We start from the raw sequence: 22393 nt of genomic DNA, 5'->3' as shown, positions 1-22393 counted from the left end.
CGTGGCCCCTGGTGTCGTGTTGCCCCGATCACCACTTCCCTCCCCTCCACTCCTGGCAACCGCTGTGGGTGATTTCTCTCCCGGCGACACGGCCTGGTGCCCTCACCTGCAGGTCGGACAGCATGCTCAGCAGGCTGCGCAGCAGGCTCCGGTCCACGGCCTCCCCGCTCCTCTCGCGCTCGATCAACAGCAGAATCCCGTCGATGGTCTTGCTCTGAACCGTCTTATCGCTGATGATATGGTTCCTAAACAGCTCTAGGCCCATGTCCCTGCACAGAGAGTGAGAGAACAAACTCGTTTCAGTTTCCCGTTGTAGAAGTTTCGGGTGAAGCTGCAGCTGCGCCGTGAGTGCCACCTAGAGCGCAGTTCCCTCATCCTCCGCACCTGTGTGCTGACAATCCTTTCTCAGATTCTTCTATGTTATTGGCAGTCTGGGACGCCTTACATTTCTTCCTTTTAAACAAGGCTGTTCTACCTTTCTGGATTGGTCAGGTGTGGAGACATTCCTGGGTCATGCGAGTCACTGACAATTTAATCAACACGTATGACTCCACTGACCGCCACGCCCTGGACCACGCTGCTCTCCCTGGTAAGCAACTGCAGACGTCCTAGCACTGGGAAGCACTGCCCCACCTGAGCCCTGCCGTCCTCCATGGAGCTGTTGTGCAGTGCCTATCCTGCTCCTAAGTGTGGGGCCTTGGCATTGCAGAAGAGGACTCAGGACGTGGCTTTAAGAGCTCACCACACTGCCTTGGTTCATGGCGTGAGGAAGTTAGGAATTCAGCACCCAGCGTGTCCATGAAACCTGTCTGATAACGTTCTCCATGCTTGACCTAAACGCTTCCACTGGCTCCCTCACTGCCAAGCTCTTTGCTAAGGAGAGACAAAGTATAGATGTGAGGCCCAGCCAGGCATGCTGAGCTGGGGCTCCGGGGTGGCCATGGTGGCGGCCGAGTGCCAATAGCAGGAACTTGGCCTCTCTGTGCCCTTCCTCCCCGAGCTCTAAAATGGGATCAAAAGTGCTAGTTTATGCCCCCAAACACCTGAAAGCAGGGCCAGGCAGGTGGCTGGGCACAGGAGGGGCTGATTCTCTCCTCTAGTCCACCCTCTGTCCTGCCGCCAGGATCTCCTGAGTGCCGACCTCAGCTGAAAACCCCATAGCTGCCCAGGAGTCCTGGGGGCCCCTCACCAGCTTCTTCACCCAACTGACCCCACTCGGGGCCCTTCTAGTCACGCTGCCGCCCCCGTCCCCAGCAAGGGCTCATCTGCCTGGAACTTGCTGCTTCCTTCCCTCCCCCCAACGACCTAGCACCACCCCTGCATCCCAGCACAGCCCTTGGGGTCCAGAGCTCAAGGGCTCCCTCGCTGCACCTTCCCCACGCACGTGCCACCAGGTTCTCATCTCACTGACTCTCGTGTTTGGCTTCTCAGCCTCTTGGGGTGGACTGGAAGAGGTCTAGTTCATTCTATGCTACAAACGTTTGTAGTTCACGTGACATAATCACGGCATAAACTACACTCGTAAGTTAGGAGTTAGGACCATGGTGCCCACAATGCAGGCAGAGCAAGTTACTGACGCTGTGCCTCGGTTTCTATGAAACGGGCAGCGCCATGGCCACCCTTCACGTAGCCGTTCCGGGATCAAGGCAGGCTGCAGGGCACAGCGCCCTGCAGAGCGCGTGCTGAATAATTTGCCACTATTGTTGCGATCGCCCTCGTCCTTTCTCTGAACACAGGCTCAGGGTCGGACGTGTCTGCCTTCTGAGGACCAGGTGGACGCCTGCAGGAGACGTGCAGGGGTCAGAGTGCAAAAGCAACAACAGGGGAAATCGGTCTCACGGAAGGGGACAGCGCTCGGAACTGTGCGGATGTCAGATTATATAAGGTAAGGACAAAAACACGCCTGCTGGGTCTGGTGACTGGGAGGTCGCCGACGTCTGTGGCCAGAGTGACACTGGTGCTGCCTTGGGTCAGCGAGCACAGACGGGCATGGGAGGGGCGTGTGTGGGACAACTTGGGCGTGAGGGCTGGCAGGCAGCAGCCCTACTGGCTCCTCCAGCTGGGAGCAGAATGAAGTTGTACATTGACAGAGAACGAGGCAAGTCAGGGACGAGACTGGACACAGCTTTTGTCTTGAGCTGTCTCGCAGGAGGCAGGACAGGCGCGGGGCTGCCCACCGAGGGGTGGTGGCAGCAGTGACTCCCCAGGGCCAGCTAAGGCTGTGGAGTGCCGAGGGGCCCCAGGAGGCCAGAGTGACACCGGGAGGAGCTCCCACTTGACGCGGTCCCCAAAAGATGACAGCATGAGGACAAAGATGGGAACGCGGTGAATCTGGAGACCTGTGTCTGTGCCCGGGCCAGGGTCAGGAGGCTGAGCCACTCCAGGGCACTGGGGCTACAGAGCCTCGGGGGCCGCGGCCTGAGAGCAGCTGCACCCTCTCCAGAGTCCGAGTGCAGCGCTGGGAAGAGCCGCTACGGGCAGTGCTGGAGCCCGGGCCCATCTGAGAATAGTGCCCACGCGGCACTGAGCCCTCCGGGGTTGTGGGGTGCCGAGCGGTGCAACTCGGTGCGAGCTGGAGAAAGCGCCAGAACGCGCTCCTCCTGGGCACCCCGCCTGCCATGGCTCCCCGCCCCCCGCTGACCACGGACCCCGCCTCCCTCGCGGGCACTCGCCACACCGGCCGACGTGGCACCAGAGGAAAGGAAGGGAGTACGGCGACCACACGAGCCCCCACGCGGCATAGGGGAGGCCGGCGCGGGGGGGACCCACGCCCCACAGACGCACTCACCAGACGGAGGGCAGCATGGAGTTCTGCAGCACGTACGTGCGGTCCAGGAACAGGAAGATGCTCCGGATCATGATCTGCCGGGCAGAGAGGAGGGCGACTGAGCAGCGCTTCGCCAGCAAGGCACCCGGGACGGGCTGCTCGGACGGCAGCGACGCCACCGCCTTGCACCCACCCCTTCCATGCGGACAGGGGCTGCCCACCACGCCAGTGAGGCTGGTTTCTTTCCCTAGCCCTGGCTGCTCCCCCTGGTGTCTGATTTTAATCTCAACACAGAGAATCTGACCTCGGGGCTTTCAAAGCACTTGGCCTAAAGGATGTCTTTTAAATCTACCCCTTCCTGACGGATGTGGTCCACCGCACTAGGTCAGCGAGGCATGGAGCTTTTAAAAGCTCATGTAGGCCGGTCGCGGCGGCTCACGCCTGTAATCCTAGCACTCTGGGAGGCCGAGACGGGCGGATTGCTCAAGGTCAGGAGTTCGATACCACCCTGAGCAAGAGCGAGACCCCGTCTCTACTAAAAATAGAGAGAAATTAATTGGACAACTACAAACATAGAAAAAATTAGCCGGGCACGGTGGCACATGCCTGTAGCCCCAGCTACTCGGGAGGCTGAGGCAGGAGGATCGCTTGAGCCCAGGAGTTGGAGGTTGCTGTGAGCTAGGCTGACGCCACAGCACTCTAGCCTGGGCAACAGAGTGAGACTTTGCCTCAAAAAAAATACATAAATAAAAGATCGTGTCCTCACGAGACTCGTGGACACCTGACTCCACGCCGTGAGGTGGAAAGACACAGAATAAGCCCGTCTTGTGTTCCTGCCATGGGCGTCTGTGGACGTCTGCTGCCCTCACAAACAAAACCCCCTGACAGACGCTCACCCACCTCTAGCACCTGCCAGGCGCCCTGTCTCCTGTTCACCTCACTTAGCGTAAGAATTGAAGCTACTCAGGGAAGCACCAACACTGCCTTTCCTCTCACTTAAGTGACAGCCAGGTCACAGCAAAGAGTCACACATGTAAAGCTCGGTCAGTGCCAAGTCCCTACGATGCCTGAGTTCAGCTCAACTACCTGAGAAAACTGGGACTGAGGAGAAATGAGAGGCCACCGGGAGTCCAAGGCCTGCGTCCCCACCGTGGCCTCTGCCCCGTGGAGCTGCGGGTCACCTCCCCCGTCTGGCCCTGCTGCCCGCTGCGCTGAGGCTGGCGGCACTGACAGACGCCTGCGTCTCTGCACACGCCCGCCACGCCGCCCTCATGTGGGTGCGGGAGGATGCGTGGGGCCCGTGTGACCAGGAGGAAAAACGGGAGAGCTGGGTTGACACAGGGCACCCCCGCTTGAATTTCCCATGCAGCCACACGGAGGCCCGTGAGCCCCAGAGGACGCAGGCAGGGCGAACACGGGCGGGATGGCCTCGCTCACCGTCTGCCTGCAGTGGTCCTGCCAGCACGCGTTCATCTTCTTCAGAAACAGGACGCTGTCCAGCGAGTCTGTGCGGCTCTGCTCAGGAAAACTCTCAGCATCACAGATTCTACCCGTTTCCGGTCTCTTCCGCACCGAGTGCCACATGGCAGCTACCGACCACAGCCCTGAAAGTCACTGTGTCGCCAAACCCCACGCTGACGCCCTCACTCCCACAGTGACGCCGCCATGAGGTCCCCACGGTGCAGCCTCGGGATGGGAGGGACCCAGAGAGACGCCGACACGCCTCCCGCCACGTGAGGACACGGCAAAGACACCGTCTTGGATCCAGGAAGGGCCCTTGAGAGACACCGAGCTGCTGTGCCCCGACCTTGGACTCCCAGCCCCCAGGACCGTGAGAATCCACCTTCAGTCGGGTGTGAGCCGCCCAGGCCACGGTGCCGCGTCACAGCAGAACGGACTCAGGCAGATGGAAAGTTCAGACACCACGAACATGGAACATGGTTTCCACCAACCTCCACGCCGCACCACCGACTTGCGCAGCCCCCCATTCCTCTCCCTGCTGCCCGGCCAGCCTCCCTTCCCCTCCCAGTCCATCCCTGCCAGAGACACGCGGGGCAGGGCACAGGCGCCACAGGCCACTGCACAGACGTAGACACTGGATGCAGCCCCACCCGGGGCTTCTGGAGGGTTCCGGAAGGAGCAAGGTGACCATTAATAGCACACGGGACAGGAGAGTGGCTGACATTTGGCCTTGACTTCCAGCCTGGATTGAAACTGACTTCCCTGGCCGGGCGCGGTGGCTCATGCCTGTAATCCTAGCACTCTGAGAGGCCGAGGCAGGCAGATTGCTCAAGGTCAGGAGTTCGAAACCAGCCTGATCAAGAGTGAGACCCCGTCTCCACTATAAATAGAAAGAAATTAAATGCCCAACTAATATATAGAAAAATTGGCCGGGCGTGGTGGCGCATGCCTGTAGTCCCAGCTACTCGGGAGGCTGAGGCAGGAGGATTGCTTGAGCCCAGGAGATTGAGGTTGCTGTGAGCTAGGCTGACGCCACAGCACTCACTCTAGCCTGGGCAACAAAGAGAGACTCTGTCTCAAAAAAAAAAAAAAGAAATGGACTTCTGCAACACCGACATGAACTCTCACTCACGTACCAAACTGGAACTCTCTCAGCTCGACTCTCAGGACACACTTTGTAAGAAAGGCGCCAAAGCAGTGTGTGGGAAACAGAGACCGGAGTGCGGCCCCCAGGGAGGCCTGCCCCAGCGCCTGGACGGCCCACAGGCGTCCGCCAGGCCGAGCCGCACGTGCCTCCGCGCTGCTCTGCGGCTCAGGCGATGCTTTCCCACCCGTCTCAGCTAAGCGTCCCAGCTTCGAGACGTGGGCGGCACGTGGACTCCCGGCTCTGAGTCCCTCCCGCTCGCCAGCCGGCCGTGCCAGCCACGCCTGTGTCCCCACACGCAGCTCAGGGCTGACACACGGTGGCGGCACACGAAGCCCGCAGGAGGAAGTGCACAGGCGAATGTGACGCACAGACCCAGCGGGTCACCAGAGCCCCGGACATGGTGCAAGGCGCCAGGCGGGACAGAGGGTGCTCAGGAGCACAGCCCAGGACGGGGGCCGTCCACACCCTAGCACAGCCCAGGACGGGGGCCGTCCACACCCTCAGCACAGCCCAGGACCGGGGGCCGTCCACATCCTAGCACAGCCCAGGACGGGGGCCGTCCACACCCTCAGCACAGCCCAGGACGGGGGCCGTCCACACCCTAGCACAGCCCAGGACGGGGGCCGTCCACACCCTCAGCACAGCCCAGGACCGGGGGCCGTCCACATCCTAGCACAGCCCAGGACGGGGGCCGTCCACACCCTCAGCACAGCCCAGGACGGGGGCCGTCCACACCCTCAGCACAGCCCAGGACGGGGGCCGTCCACACCCTCAGCACAGCCCAGGCCCGAGGCCCGTCCACACCCTCAGCACAGCCCAGGCCCGGGGCCGTCCACACCCTCAGCACAGCCCAGGCCCGGGGCCGTCCACACCCTCAGCACAGCCCAGGACAGGGGCCGTCCACACCCTCAGCACAGCCCAGGACGGGGCCCGTCCACACCCTGGCACAGCCCAGGACAGGGGCCGTCCACACCCTGGCACAGCCCAGGACAGGGGCCGTCCACACCCTGGCACAGCCCAGGACAGGGGCCGTCCACACCCTGGCACAGCCCAGGACCGGGGCCCGTATACAACCTGGGATAGCCCAGGACAGGGCCTGTCCACACCCTCAGCACAGCCCAGGCCCGGGGGCCGTCCACACCCTCAGCACAGCCCAGGACCGGGGTCTGTCCACACCCTCAGCACAGCCCAGGCCCGGGCCCGTCCACACCCTCAGCACAGCCCAGGCCCAGGGCCCGTCCACCCCCTCAGCACAGCCCAGGCCCGGGGCCCGTCCACACCCTCAGCACAGCCCAGGCCCGGGGCCCGTCCACACCCTCAGCACAGCCCAGGCCCGGGGGCCGTCCACACCCTCAGCACAGCCCAGGCCCGGGGGCCGTCCACACCCTCAGCACAGCCCAGGCCCGGGGCCGTCCACACCCTCAGCACAGCCCAGGCCCGGGGCCCGTCCACACCCTCAGCACAGCCCAGGCCCGGGGCCCGTCCACACCCTCAGCACAGCCCAGGCCCGGGGCCCGTCCACACCCTCAGCACAGCCCAGGCCCGGGGCCCGTCCACACCCTCAGCACAGCCCAGGCCCGGGGTCTGTCCACACCCTCAGCACAGCCCAGGCCCTTGGCCCGTCCACACCCTCAGCACAGCCCAGGCCCGGGGGCTGTCCACACCCTCAGCACAGCCCAGGCCCGGGGCCGTCCACACCCTCAGCACAGCCCAGGCCCTTGGCCCGTCCACACCCTCAGCACAGCCCAGGCCCGGGGGCTGTTCACACCCTCAGCACAGCCCAGGCCCGGGGCCGTCCACACCCTCAGCACAGCCCAGGCCCGGGGGCCGTCCACACCCTGGCACAGCCCATGCCCGGGGGCCGTCCACACCCTCAGCACAGCCCAGGCCTGGGGCCGTCCACACCCTCAGCACAGCCCAGGCCCGGGGCCCGTCCACACCCTCAGCACAGCCCAGGCCCGGGGGCCGTCCACACCCTCAGCACAGCCCAGGCCCGGGGCCGTCCACACCCTCAGCACAGCCCAAGCCCGGGGCCCGTCCACACCCTCAGCACAGCCCAGGCCCGGGGCCGTCCACACCCTCAGCACAGCCCAGGCCCGGGGCCGTCCACACCCTCAGCACAGCCCAGGCCCGGGGCCGTCCACACCCTCAGCACAGCCCAGGCCCGGGGTCTGTCCACACCCTCAGCACAGCCCAGGACTGGAGGCCGTCCACACCCTCAGCACAGCCCAGGCCCGGGCCCGTCCACACCCTCAGCACAGCCCAGGCCCGGGGCCCGTCCACACCCTCAGCACAGCCCAGGCCCGGGGCCGTCCACACCCTCAGCACAGCCCAGGCCCGGGGGCCGTCCACACCCTCAGCACAGCCCAGGCCCGGGGCCGTTCACACCCTCAGCACAGCCCAGGCCCGGGGCCCGTCCACACCCTCAGCACAGCCCAGGCCCGGGGCCCGTCCACACCCTCAGCACAGCCCAGGCCCGGGGCCCGTCCACACCCTCAGCACAGCCCAGGACCGGGGTCTGTCCACACCCTCAGCACAGCCCAGGCCCGGGGTCTGTCCACACCCTCAGCACAGCCCAGGCCCGGGGCCCGTCCACACCCTCAGCACAGCCCAGGCCCGGGGCCCGTCCACACCCTCAGCACAGCCCAGGCCCGGGGCCCGTCCACACCCTCAGCACAGCCCAGGCCCGGGGCCCGTCCACACCCTCAGCACAGCCCAGGCCCGGGGTCTGTCCACACCCTCAGCACAGCCCAGGCCCTTGGCCCGTCCACACCCTCAGCACAGCCCAGGCCCGGGGGCTGTCCACACCCTCAGCACAGCCCAGGCCCGGGGCCGTCCACACCCTCAGCACAGCCCAGGCCCTTGGCCCGTCCACACCCTCAGCACAGCCCAGGCCCGGGGGCTGTTCACACCCTCAGCACAGCCCAGGCCCGGGGCCGTCCACACCCTCAGCACAGCCCAGGCCCGGGGGCCGTCCACACCCTGGCAAAGCCCAGGCCCGGGGGCCGTCCACACCCTCAGCACAGCCCAGGCCCGGGGCCGTCCACACCCTCAGCACAGCCCAGGCCCGGGGCCCGTCCACACCCTCAGCACAGCCCAGGCCCGGGGGCCGTCCATACCCTCAGCACAGCCCAGGCCCGGGGCCGTCCACACCCTCAGCACAGCCCAGGCCCGGGGCCCGTCCACACCCTCAGCACAGCCCAGGCCCGGGGCCGTCCACACCCTCAGCACAGCCCAGGCCCGGGGCCGTCCACACCCTCAGCACAGCCCAGGCCCGGGGCCGTCCACACCCTCAGCACAGCCCAGGCCCGGGGTCTGTCCACACCCTCAGCACAGCCCAGGACTGGAGGCCGTCCACACCCTCAGCACAGCCCAGGCCCGGGCCCGTCCACACCCTCAGCACAGCCCAGGCCCGGGGCCCGTCCACACCCTCAGCACAGCCCAGGCCCGGGGCCGTCCACACCCTCAGCACAGCCCAGGCCCGGGGGCCGTCCACACCCTCAGCACAGCCCAGGCCCGGGGCCGTCCACACCCTCAGCACAGCCCAGGCCCGGGGCCCGTCCACACCCTCAGCACAGCCCAGGCCCGGGGGCTGTTCACACCCTCAGCACAGCCCAGGCCCGGGGTCTGTCCACACCCTCAGCACAGCCCAGGCCCGGGGGCTGTTCACACCCTCAGCACAGCCCAGGCCCGGGGGCTGTCCACACCCTCAGCACAGCCCAGGCCCGGGGCCGTCCACACCCTCAGCACAGCCCAGGACTGGAGGCCGTCCACACCCTCAGCACAGCCCAGGACCGGGGCCCGTCCACACCCTCAGCACAGCCCAGGCCTGGGGCCTGTCCACACCCTCAGCACAGCCCAGGCCCGGGGCCGTCCACACCCTCAGCACAGCCCAGGCCCGGGGTCTGTCCACACCCTCAGCACAGCCCAGGCCCGGGGCCCGTCCACACCCTCAGCACAGCCCAGGCCCGGGGCCTGTCCACACCCTCAGCACAGCCCAGGCCCGGGGCCCGTCCACACCCTCAGCACAGCCCAGGCCCGGGGGCCGTCCACACCCTCAGCACAGCCCAGGACTGGGGCCCGTCCACACCCTCAGCACAGCCCAGGCCCGGGGGCCGTCCACACCCTCAGCACAGCCCAGGCCCGGGGCCCGTCCACACCCTCAGCACAGCCCAGGCCCGGGGCCTGTCCACACCCTCAGCACAGCCCAGGCCCGGGGGCTGTTCACACCCTCAGCACAGCCCAGGCCCGGGGCCCGTCCACACCCTCAGCACAGCCCAGGCCCGGGGGCTGTTCACACCCTCAGCACAGCCCAGGCCCGGGGCCTGTCCACACCCTCAGCACAGCCCAGGCCCGGGGGCTGTTCACACCCTCAGCACAGCCCAGGCCCGGGGCCCGTCCACACCCTCAGCACAGCCCAGGCCCGGGGCCCGTCCACACCCTCAGCACAGCCCAGGCCCGGGGCCGTCCACACCCTCAGCACAGCCCAGGCCCGGGGTCTGTCCACACCCTCAGCACAGCCCAGGCCCGGGGCCCGTCCACACCCTCAGCACAGCCCAGGCCCGGGCCCGTCCACACCCTCAGCACAGCCCAGGCCCGGGGGCCGTTCACACCCTCAGCACAGCCCAGGCCCAGGGTCTGTCCACACCCTCAGCACAGCCCAGGCCCGGGGGCCCGTCCACACCCTCAGCACAGCCCAGGCCCGGGGGCCGTTCACACCCTCAGCACAGCCCAGGCCCGGGGCCGTTCACACCCTCAGCACAGCCCAGGCCCGGGGCCCGTCCACACCCTCAGCACAGCCCAGGCCCGGGGCCCGTCCACACCCTGGCACAGCCCAGGCCCGGGGCAGCTCCGGTGGCTCATCTGGCACAGCCCAGGCCCGGGCTGCTCCGGTGGCATGTCTGGCATGGCTACAGAAGCCTCCACCTCCTTGAGCTCAGCACCACCAAGACCAGACCCCCGCCCTGACCTCGAGGGCTCCACGCCACGGGCAGACCCACCCTGGGAACCCCGCCGTGCCGAGGTCTCGCTGTCCGGCCAGGCTGCTGACTTCGCACGGCGCACACGCCCTCCTGGCAGACGGAACACCCGCCCTTCCGCCTGAGCACCTGGGCCGAGTCTCCATCGTCAGGTGAAACTCCAGCCTTCCTGCCTAACAAACGCCCCTCCGCGACCCAGCGCCCCTCCAGACGCCCCTGCAGACACCGTCAGCGCAGACGCTCCCCGCCAAGAGCATCCCGACTCCACCCAGAGGCTCCCCTCCCGCAGCCCCAGGGCCACAGCCCCGGCCGGCCGTCTCTGAGGACGAGGCTCCGACACCACCTGTGCCATGTGCTCCTTGCCTGTGCAGGCCGCCCTTCCAGTCTGGGAGCCCACCCTCGCTACAGCCCCAGTACCGCCCCGGCGCTCACCATCAGGCCTCTGCCACCGATTCATGGCTAAGCTCAGAAGGGCTTAGGAGAATCCCATTCTCCACGGTTGCTCCCAGGGCCTGGCATCACGCCCGGCACGGACAGAAACTCAGAAGCGTGTGCTGGTCCACACACGGACCAACCTCGCCACGCTGCTGGCGCCATCTCCACGAGCAACCAGCAAATCTGCCGGCACCCTCAGTGCCCACAGATCCAAGCCCACCCCCTGGGGGGGGGGGGCAGAGATCTCGCGCAGCCTGCAGCGCACACCTCAGCCCCAGGCCCTCGCCCCACGCTCGCGCCTCCGGGTCGTGGGCCCGCATGCTGTCTGGACGGACACTGCTCGTCCTTCCAGACAGGTCTCAGGGTCGTCTCCTCAGGGAAGCTGCGCCCCAACGCTCCACGGACTGCAGTTCCCGTCCTGACGCTCCCAGTTCCACGTTTCTCAACTCACAATGCCTCACGACTGATAAGGGCTTCTAACGTGATAGTGTTTTTTCTGTCTTCCTTTATGAAAGAAATGCTAATTTCTGTAATCGTGTTTTTGCTCAGCATCGGGGAAGCGGTCACGCCCTTCCGCCACCACGGGGACGTGGCTGCCTAGCAGGCAGGGCGGGCGTGGTGGACACCTCCCACCCGCACAGGCTGGACGGGAGGCGAGCGCCCGCCCAGAGCATGGATCGATGGACAGGTCCGCCAGGCCTCAGAGTAGAACTAACCGGCAGGAGGATGGTCTGACCAGGCTATCAAAAAGCAGCTCTCAAGTGAACTGGGACAGCAACTAGACCAGGAAAACTAATTCCAGCTGCTTCTTGCAGGCACCTGCGTCTTGCTCTGGGACGCGAGCGTCTGGGACGCGGGCTCAGGACGGGCGAGGGCGGGGCAGGCGTGTGCACCCACGGGCGCCTCCCCAGATAGGGCGGGGGCTGGCCTGGCTCCACAGGTCCCGTGTGGCCCATGCCGTCTGGAACCACCTTGCAATCTTCAGGACGCAGCTTTGCAGGGAAACGCGCAGAGGAAACGCTGACAGACGCCAGCGCCAAGGGCTGCAACTGTTGCCACGCGCCGGCACGGGCAGCTGGAACACAGCTAAGCGCAGACACCCCGTCTGGACCCCGCTTCACCACCACGCACCGACATGGGCAGCTGGATCACAGCTAAGCGCAGACACCCCGTCTGGACCCCGCTTCACCACCGCGCACCGACATGGGCAGCTGGATCACAGCTAAGCGCAGACACCCCGTCTGGACCCCGCTTCACCACCACGCACCGACACGGGCAGCTGGATCACAGCTAAGCGCAGACACCCCGTCTGGACCCCGCTTCACCACCACGCACCGACACGGGCAGCCTGGATCACAGCTAAGCGCAGACACCCCGTCTGGACCCCGCTTCACCACCACGCACCGACATGGGCAGCTGGATCACAGCTAAGCGCAGACACCCCGTCTGGACCCCGCTTCACCACCACGCACCGACATGGGCAGCTGGATCACAGCTAAGCGCAGACACCCCGTCTGGACCCCGCTTCACCACCACGCGCCGGCACGGGCAGCTGGAACACAGCGCAGACACCCCGTCTGGACCCCGCTTCACCACCACGCACCGACATGGGCAGCTGGATCACAGCTAAGCGCAGACACCCCGTCTGGACCCCGCTTCACCACCACGCACCGGCACGGGCAGCTGGAACACAGCTAAGCGCAGACACCCCGTCTGGACCCCGCTTCACCACCGCGCACCGGCACGGGCAGCTGGAACACAGCTAAGCGCAGACACCCCGTCTGGACCCCGCTTCACCACCACGCACCGACACGGGCAGCTGGAACACAGCTAAGCGCAGACACCCCGTCTGGACCCCGCTTCACCACCGCGCACCGGCACGGGCAGCTGGAACACAGCTAAGCGCAGACACCCCGTCTGGACCCCGCTTCACCACCGCGCACCGACATGGGCAGCTGGAACACAGCTAAGCGCAGACACCCCGTCTGGACCCTGCTTCACCACCGCGCACCGACATGGGCAGCTGGAACACAGCTAAGCGCAGACACCCCGTCTGGACCCCGCTTCACCACCACGCGCCGACATGGGCAGCTGGAACACAGCTAAGCGCAGACACCCCGTCTGGACCCCGCTTCACCACCACGCACCGACATGGGCAGCTGGAACACAGCTAAGCGCAGACACCCCGTCTGGACCCTGCTTCACCACCACGCACCGACATGGGCAGCTGGAACACAGCTAAGCGCAGACACCCCGTCTGGACCCCGCTTCACCACCACGCGCCGACATGGGCAGCTGGAACACAGCTAAGCGCAGACACCCCGTCTGGACCCCGCTTCACCACCACGCACCAACATGGGCAGCTGGAACACAGCTAAGCGCAGACACCCCGTCTGGACCCCGCTTCACCACCACGCACCGACATGGGCAGCTGGAACACAGCTAAGCGCAGACACCCCGTCTGGACCCCGCTTCACCACCACGCACCGACATGGGCAGCTGGATCACAGCTAAGCGCAGACACCCCGTCTGGACCCCGCTTCACCACCACGCACCGACACGGGCAGCTGGAACACAGCTAAGCGCAGACACCCCGTCTGGACCCCGCTTCACCACCACGCACCGACACGGGCAGCTGGATCACAGCTAAGCGCAGACACCCCGTCTGGACCCCGCTTCACCACCGCGCACCGACATGGGCAGCCTGGATCACAGCTAAGCGCAGACACCCCGTCTGGACCCCGCTTCACCGGCAGGGGCAGTAGTGGGGGCCGCCGCTGCCTGAGGAACCTGCATGGCTTGGGTTTCCAGGATGAGGGACGGGGCAGAAGAGATTCCTTGAACCAGAAGAAACTTAGAAATGAGCAGGTCCCAGCCCACTAGTTTTGCATAAGGAGAGACGGAGGCCTGGGAAAGCCAGTCAGTCACAAGCAGACCTTCTGCGGTTACAAAATCTTTCTAATGTGCACCCAGTGGGGCCCACAGGTGGCTGCAGAAACAGGCGGCGGCCAGGACCTGGCTTGAGGCCAGAAGACGGGACCCTCTCTGGGGTGCTGATGAGCCCAGAGGCCCCGCAGGTGAGTCACGGACGGTGGGGCAGCGAAGTCCCAGACGCCCTTCCCTGCCCCAACACCTGGTCTGATTCTCTGCCCTTGACCGTGAATGGGGCCGCGGAGTGGAAGGTTCACGGTTCCCGACCGGACTCGCTGCAGAAGGCTCTGCCTTGGCACAGCGGAGAGGCAGGGCTGAGGGCCGCGAGGCCTGAGCGGGGACGCAGGGCTCGCCCCGGCCGGCACCAGGGAGGGGTTCTCCTGGCCCCCCAAGGAGCCGGGGAGAGCACCCACCTCAGACGCCCACCGCCCGCTGACACTTCCACCCTGCCCGAGAGAGCCTGAGCAGAGAAACGGCAGCACCACACCCAGACGCCTGCCAGACACGGCCGCGAGCTGATAAGTGGGTGGGAATCTGCACACACGACAGAGACTGATAGGGGTGGCTTTCACTAGAACAGGGGAGGCAGAACCCAGACTTATTTTTCAGAACTTTTTCTAAATACTTCAACCAGACCCAACAGACAGACATTATTTCCCTTTAATTCACATCAGCAATTTAAATGGGAACAATTTCACTTAAAAATCTATTGAGTCACAAAACAAATTTAAGCTTTTTGTTCTACAAATGAAAGAGAACTTAAAAAGCTGTTTGTTTTTAATATTGAGGATACTCATTAGTTCTTTTTTTTTTTTTTTTTTTTTTTTTTTTTTTTTTTTTTTTTGAGACAGAGTCTCGCTTTGTTGCCCAGGCTAGAGTGAGTGCCGTGGCGTCAGCCTAGCTCACAGCAACCTCAAACTCCTGGGCTCGAGTGATCCTTCTGCCTCAGCCTCCCGGGTAGCTGGGACTACAGGCATGCGCCACCATGCCCGGCTAATTTTTTATATATATATCAGTTGGCCAATTAATTTCTTTCTATTTATAGTAGAGACGGGGTCTCGCTCTTGCTCAGGCTGGTTTTGAACTCCTGTACTCATTAGTTCTTTACCCTATTAGCGTTCAGTTTTAAAAGACTTAGAAAGACATAAAACTTCACAAGCCAAAAAAAGGATATTCTCTGAACTGGAGGATCTGGGCCTGGACGTGGTCCTCGCAGACCTGGCGCAGCTGCTTGTAGAGCGTCGGGGAGACTCTGTGAGAACAGAGGTTTTCCACAGCCTAAAACAGGAGGAACAGCACACTGTGAAAAAGGGACGTGGAGTGACAAGCATACTGGGTTGGTGCAAAAATGCAGTTTTAGCATTGTTGAAATTTGCCGTTTGGTATTGGAATACATGCTTAAATAAATGTGGTTACGGCGTACATCATTTTAATGTGCATTTCTTGCTTTATGTTTTTTTGTTAATGACTTATTATTTGATATTCATTTTAAGCTATGGAAGTGATGTTAGACAAAAAGCAAATCTGAGCAATTGTCTTATTCGAGTTCAAAATGGGTCATAAAGCAGCGGAGACAACTCGCAACATCAACAACGCATTTGGCCCAGGAACTGCTAACGAACGCGCAGTGCAGTGGTGGCTCAAGAAGTTTTGCAAAGACGAGAGCCTTGAAGCTGAGGAGCACAGTGGCCAGTCACTGGGAGTTGACAATGACTAACTGAGAGCAGTCACCGCAGCTGATCCTCTTACAACTACACGAGAAGTTGCTGAAGAACTCAACGTCGACCATTCTACGGTCGTTCAGCATTTGAAGCAAATTGGAAAGGAGAAGAAAAAGCTCGATAAGTGGGTATCTCATGAGCTGACCGAAAATCACACACACACACCAAAAAAAAAAAAAAAAGGTTGTTTTGAAGTGTCGTCTTCTCTTCTTATATGCAATAACAACGAACCATTTCTCAATTGGACTGTGATGTACGACAAAAAGTGGATTTCATACAACCACCAGCAACAACCAGCTCAGTGTCTGGAACCAGAAAAGCTCCAAAGCACTTCCCAAAGCCAAACTTGCACCACAAAAAGCCCACGGTGACTGTTTGATGGTCTGCTTGCTGCCGGTCTGATCCACTATAGCTTTCTGAATCCTGGCGAAATCATTAAATCTGAGAAGTCTGCTCAGCAAATCAATGAAATGCACCGAAAACTGCAATGCCTGCAGCCAGCACTGGTCAACAGAAAAGGCGAATTCTTCTCCAGGACAACGCCCTACCGCACGTCGCACAACCAATGCTTCAAAGTTGAACGAATTGGGCTGCGACCTTTTGCCTCGTTCGCCACATTCACCTGACCTCTCGCCAACTAACCACCACTTCCTTCAAGCATCCTGATGATTTTCTGCAGGTAAAACACTTCTACAACCAGCAAGATGCAGAAAATGCCATCCAAGAGTTCTTCGAATCCCAAAGCACAGATTTATACACTACAGAAATAAACAAACTTATTTCTCATTGACAAAAGCGTGTTGATTGTAAAGTGTTGATGGTTCCTATTTTGATTAAAAAGATGTGATTGAACCTAGTTATAAATTCAGGTCCAAAACCAGAACTACTGGCTGGGAGCGGTGGTTCACGCCTGTAATCCTAGCACTCTGGGAGGCTGAGGCGGGTGGATGGCTCAAGGTCAAGAGTTCGAAACCAGCCTCTTCAACAGGAGACCCTGTCTCTACTAAAAATAAAAAGAAATTAATTGGCCGACTACACATATATAGAAAAAATTAGCCTGGCATGGTGGTGGCATGCCTGTAGTCCCAGCTACTCCGGAGGCTGAGGCAGGAGGATTGCTTGAGTCCAGGAGTTTGAGGTTGCTGTGAGCTAGGCAGACACCACGGCACTCTAGCCAGGGCAACAAGAGTGAGACTCTGTCTCAAAAAAAAACAAAACAAAACAAAACCAAACCAGAACTACTTTTGCACCAGCCTAATAACAATTATAATCCTGTTTTCTAGCATGTGTATCACCAAGATAATAACAAGAACATGCAAACCTGTGCCACACTTTGTCTTACTACAGAATAAGGAATTCCTAAATACAGTCAATGCCATCGGTTCAGATTCCACGGAGACCTCACATCCTTCTCTCTTCAAACACCCAGGAAAACCTCATAACAAAGGCTTTGCTCCAGTGGTTAACCATTAATGAATCCCACAAACATAATTATTACAAAGTAAGTTTTTTTTACACAACGTGAAGAAAATGTATTTTCTTTGGCAAAAATCAAGATAAGCTTAGTGGTACACATCCTTCCTAAAGCAGTACCTTATTAAGATCATTTTCTGAATGCTTTAATTCCTACACCCAGAATCACTGTCCTTAAAATAATCTTTCCCCAGCTGTGACATACCACACCTCTGTGTGTCTGTGTTTTAGTCCTACTTGTCGGCTTAATGAGAAGACAACTGAAAACTGAAGTTGAATCTTACAACCAACTCTTTCTCCTACGTATCCTGTTTGGCACACACTATTTACATGAAGCAAGCTGAGATTTATTTGGTGGTTTTTTTTTTGTTTTGTTTTGTTTTTGAGACAGAGTCTCACTCTGTTGCCTGGGCTAGAGTACCATGGTGTCAGCCTAGCTCACAGCAACCTCAAACTCCTGGGCTCAAGCGATCCTTCTGCCTCAGCCTCCTGAGTAGCTGGGACTACAGGTGTGCACCACCATATGCCCAGCTAATTTTTTCCATTTTTAGTTGTTTGGATAATTTCTTTCTATTTTTAGTAAAGACGGGGTCTCGCTCTTGCTCAGGCTGGTCTCCAACTCCTGAGCTCAAAATATCTTCCTGCCTCAGCCTCCCAGAGTGCTAGGATTACAGGTGTGAGCCACTGCACCCAGCCTATTTTGCTTTTAAAATTGAGAATATGGGGACTTCTCACAAGCAGTTGAACACCAGGGTGACACAGGTTTGCTACCCAAGTGCTGAGTGGCTGCTCTGGGCTTCATGGCCCTGGCACCTCATTTACCCCAAAAGGCCGGCAGCTTTGGCCCCTCACCGAGCCCACCAGCGCCAGCTCCCTACGGCGAGGATCCCATAAAGATTCCGAAGACGCTTTTGTGCTGCTAAGGAGAAGCGCAAGATGGGGATATCCCCTCCCCAAAGCAAATCTTTGAGACTGAGTCATATTTTGAGATCTAGAAACACCTTCTCTGCTTGTATGAAATACCTAATGAGATGGGGACAGTGTGCTCTGCCCACGAACGTTTTAAGAGTCCCAGAGAAAAAGAATTTAAACCAATAATTGGAGGTAAAGAAAAAGCAGCAGTTGGATTCTGCTCCTATTTGTGAAAGATGTTTTCCTTGCATAAACTTAGCCAAGTGGGAAAGCGGTGCCTTTGTCTTCCCCCAGGGCAGCCTCTCCTCGCACCGCAGCTCCCGCCTGGCCAGCAGGTTCGGCAGACGGCTGTCTGGGTCGGCACAGACAAGTGTGTTAAAATAAAATAGACGTGCATGGGAATGTCAGACGCTCATCTATTTATAGAGTCAAACTGTCACCAGAGTGTGCTCCGGCTACTTAAACAAATGCCTCCTGTGGACAAGGGCAGCCCTGCCCTCAGGTGTGGACAGAGCCACTAAGTACAACGAGCCCCAGGAAAGGAACCGCGCAGGGCCGTCTGGGGAATCGGGGGCACTGCTTCCGGAAGGGGGTCCATTTCCCGTGAAGACCCTCGGGGCTGACGTTAGAGAAAGGATAGAGGCCTGTCACACAGACTGCAGGTCAGAAGGAAAAAGCAGGCAGGTGCTAAAAGGTACTGACACAGAAGAAGGGGAGAAATGAAGACACCACACACACACCCAGGCCCACTGCGGCTCGAAACCCTCAGGAACACAAGGCGTGTGCCCCACTACCCGCGGGCCGATCGGAGGGACAGGGTCCAGGGCGCAAGCCCATACTCCTCACGTGACAGCACACGGTACAAGGCCAGCACTGCATGGGCAGCCCAGGGCCGCTCCAGGGACATGTAAGCTACCACACGGGACCGGGGACTGCTCACCCCACGGGGAGGGCGCTCTGACTGACAGTGACCCCTGCGGGTTCCTGCCTGTGAGAAACGAGGAAACAACAAGAGAGGAACTAGATGAGGACTCAAATCCCAGTGAAAGGAAACAAAGGAAGTTTCCTAAGTGACAGCTTTGGGGCCTAGCAGCTGGCTGCTGGCTGTGTGCCAACCTGGCACCTGTGCCAGACCTCTGCCCTGAGTGTCACCGGGAAGGAAATGACCTAATACAAGTGACTGACTTTACTGAGTGACCAAAGTTGTTGAATTATAAAATCCTTTCTTTTAGGTTTGGTATCTGTGTAGACATGTATATTTTGTAGAGATGGGGTCCTGCTATGTTGCCCAGGCTAATCTCAGACTCCTGGCCTCAAGAGATCCTTCCCCTTGGCGTCCCAAGTGCTGGGATTATAGGCATGAGCCACCACAACCCACTGGGCCTGACCATTTCCTCTCTGTTTCTGATTAACTCATGTACTAAATTCACTCGATTAATTTGTTACTTTCTCAAATTGGTCCATCAAATACTGTGTCTCTCTGTCCACCATTTCCTTGGCTTCTTCACTTTTTCTAACAGTTTTAGCAACTCTATCAGCACACTTAATACCCAACTCTGCCACTAATACCTTTCTCCTTCGCTGAGCGATGTTATCACCAGGTACAAGGGTTTTACAGAGGCATTACTCGATGACTCCAGAAAGACAGCTGCCTTTCCTCAGGGCTTTGAGTCCTTTTGAAAGCTTTTTGTGCAAAACACACACACACACCCCAGCCAAAAAACCCTGGCTGCAATCAGCACTTAGCTTTTCTCTGAAACCCTTTTCCCACTGTAGTCTTCAGTTTTCTGTTGTCTCGTTAAGCTGACAAGTAGGACTAAAACACAGAGACACAAGACACACGGAATGTACTTTCTTCAGCAAATTAGTTATCACAGATCTAAACTCTTTACCAACAAACAAAAAAATACCTATGCCTTCAGAATACCCTCCTCCTCAGGTTACAGGAGGGAGGCGACTGGTGGTGTGCGCGTGAAGACTGTCACCGCCACACTCCGCATCTCCCTTTGCGCCAGACAGAGACCGAGCAGAGACGCGGCACAGGAAGGCCCCAGACCTCACTCTGGGGAGACTGAGCAAAACCAAAAACCAAAACCAAAACCTTTCAAACTTTGGAGAGAACTGGTACTCTCGCAAAACATTCTTTGGCGAAGTACACACCATACGCACCACAGAAGCAAAAACAAACTTTACTCTGAAACACAGGACCAGTAATTTCATATCTGCTTGTTATTTCCATCTCACTTGCTTCCTGCGGGTCTGAGGCCGCAGCTCTGGCGGTGCCCTCGGCTGCGCGGAGGCCAGAGCCTGTCCCTGCAGGAAGAGAGGAGCAGCCACTTGGCCTGTCAGCGAGGCCACAAACCCCGTGCGCCCTGGCAGAGCAACACCTCCGGAGACGCACCCTCGATGGGGTGTTTGGATAACAGTGTTTGGAGCCTCCACGGGCCTGGAAGAGCACTTCCCACCAGCAGATGGAAGACACAGGGCATGGGGCTCAGGTAGGTCTTGCCTCTGCAGTGGGCACACAGCCCTGGACACCCCCCCCACCCGCTCCTGCCCTGCCTAACAAACCTCAGAAGCAAGACCCAGAAAGATAGTCTGTTTCCAGTTTAACTGTGTCCAGAACAAAGGCCAAGGATAGAGAAATACAAAAATGCCTAACATACAAGTTAAAATGACAACATTTGACATCTAAAGATTATCAAGACATGCACAAAAGTGGAAAATAAAATCTATTAATGGGAAGAAAATCCAATCAGTGAAAACCAACCAGAACTGACTGAGAGGACAGAACTAGCAGATAAGGACAATAAAACAGCTACTGTAACTGCATTCCACATGCTTTAAAAGTAGAGATATGCAAGACACAAAACAGATCCATATTAAACACCTAGGGAGGAAAACAATGTGTGAGATGAAAATTACACCAGATGGTATTAAGAGAAGATTAGACACTGCAGATTAGTGAATTTGAAAAAACAGATAATGTAAATAGCTCTATATCTATTCAAGAAATTTAAGTTTAAAACCCTCCCACACAGAAAGCCAAGGTGGCTTCAGTAGGGAATTCCCTCAAGCACTGAAGGAAGAAATAATTCCACTTCTACAAAAACTCTTCCAGATAATGAAGAAGAGGGAATATTTTCCTATTCATGGGGCCAACATTACTATGATATCAAACCGACAAAGATACAACAAGACCACACATGTGGTCACAGATGCAACAATTAACAAGATGTTTGCAAAATGAATCCAACAATATATAAAAAAAGATAATAATACATCATGACCATGTAGGATTTATCCCAGGAATGAGGGATTGGTTTAATATTTGAAAAGTCACTCCATTAATTAACGAACTAAGAAACAAAAATCATATGATCACTGCCATAGATGCAGAAAAAGCATCTGACAAAATTCAACATCTATTTCTTATAAAATGTCTCAGCAAACTAGGAACAGAAAGCAACATCTTCAACCTGACAATGAGTATTTATGAAAAACCCATAGCTAATGTCATACTCAAAGGTGAGAGAATGAAAGATTCCCCTGATGGAAGGAACACGACAAGGACACCCACTCACTCTTCCCACTTCCATTAACAATTGTACCCGATGTTCTAAACAATACAGTAAGGCAAAAAAAGGTACTAAAAGGCATGCAGATTGGAAAAGAAGAAGTCATCTCTATTCAAAGATGATATGACTGTCTATGTAGACTATCTGACAGAAGCTACAAAAAATCTACTACAAATAAGTGACGTTAGCAATATACAAGGATATGAGATCAACATATAAAAATCAACTGGATTTATATGTAACAGCAAGAACCAGAAGTTAAAATTTAAAGTACCATTTATGTCATTAAAATATGAAATGCTTAGGGATAAATTTCATAAAAAGTGTACAAGACTTATACACTGAAATTAGAAAACACTGAGAGAAAATTAAAGATTATATAAACGGAGAGCTATCTGTTGTGATTGACAGACTCAACATTGTCAAGACATCGATGATCCCACATTGACCTACAGTCTATATAACCTCAATCAAAATCCTAGTAACTTTTCTGTAGCAACTGGCAAACAGATTCTAAAACTTGCATGGAAATGCACAGGACTAAGAATAGCCAGAACAAATTTGAAAGGGGATGGAGCTGGAAGGCCAGCACTCCCCGACTCCACCACTCATTCTATCCACTCCCACGCGGACACCTGGCTTTTGACAAAGGACAGAGACAACTCAGTGGGGTAAGGACAGTCTTTAACAAGTGGAACAACTGAACATTAACAATGAAAACATTGAATTCTGATTTATACCTCCCAATATACACACAAAATTCACTCAATGTAGACCATAGACCTCAATGTAAAACCTAAAATTCTGAAATGTCTAGAAAAAATACAGGAGAAAATCTGTGCCCTTAGATTAGGCAAAGATTTCTTATATACCAAAAGCACAACCAATAAAATAACAAATCGATACATTTGACTTCAAAATTGAAAACTACTGTTCTTCAAAGGACAAGGTTAGGGATTAAGCGGATCAGAAGACAAACTACAGACCAG

General features: G+C 58.1%; 1 protein-coding gene across 1 annotated transcript in view; it reads right to left on the bottom strand.

The window, feature by feature from the left end:
• The window catches only part of CUL4A (cullin 4A), a 48940-nt gene that overhangs the window by 24726 nt on the left and 1821 nt on the right, over positions 1-22393 (bottom strand). The window contains exons 3-6 of the mRNA XM_012765556.3: positions 14895-14998; positions 4205-4274; positions 2789-2862; positions 107-269 (exon numbers count right to left, since the gene is read on the bottom strand). Of these exons, the coding sequence (XP_012621010.1) occupies positions 107-269; positions 2789-2862; positions 4205-4274; positions 14895-14998 (411 nt within the window). The remainder of the gene's footprint in view (positions 1-106; positions 270-2788; positions 2863-4204; positions 4275-14894; positions 14999-22393) is intronic.

Source organism: Microcebus murinus, chromosome 13, assembly GCF_040939455.1.
Source record: "Microcebus murinus isolate Inina chromosome 13, M.murinus_Inina_mat1.0, whole genome shotgun sequence".
Taxonomy (NCBI): Eukaryota; Metazoa; Chordata; class Mammalia; order Primates; family Cheirogaleidae; genus Microcebus; species Microcebus murinus.
This window is presented reverse-complemented; position numbering and strand designations above follow the sequence as displayed.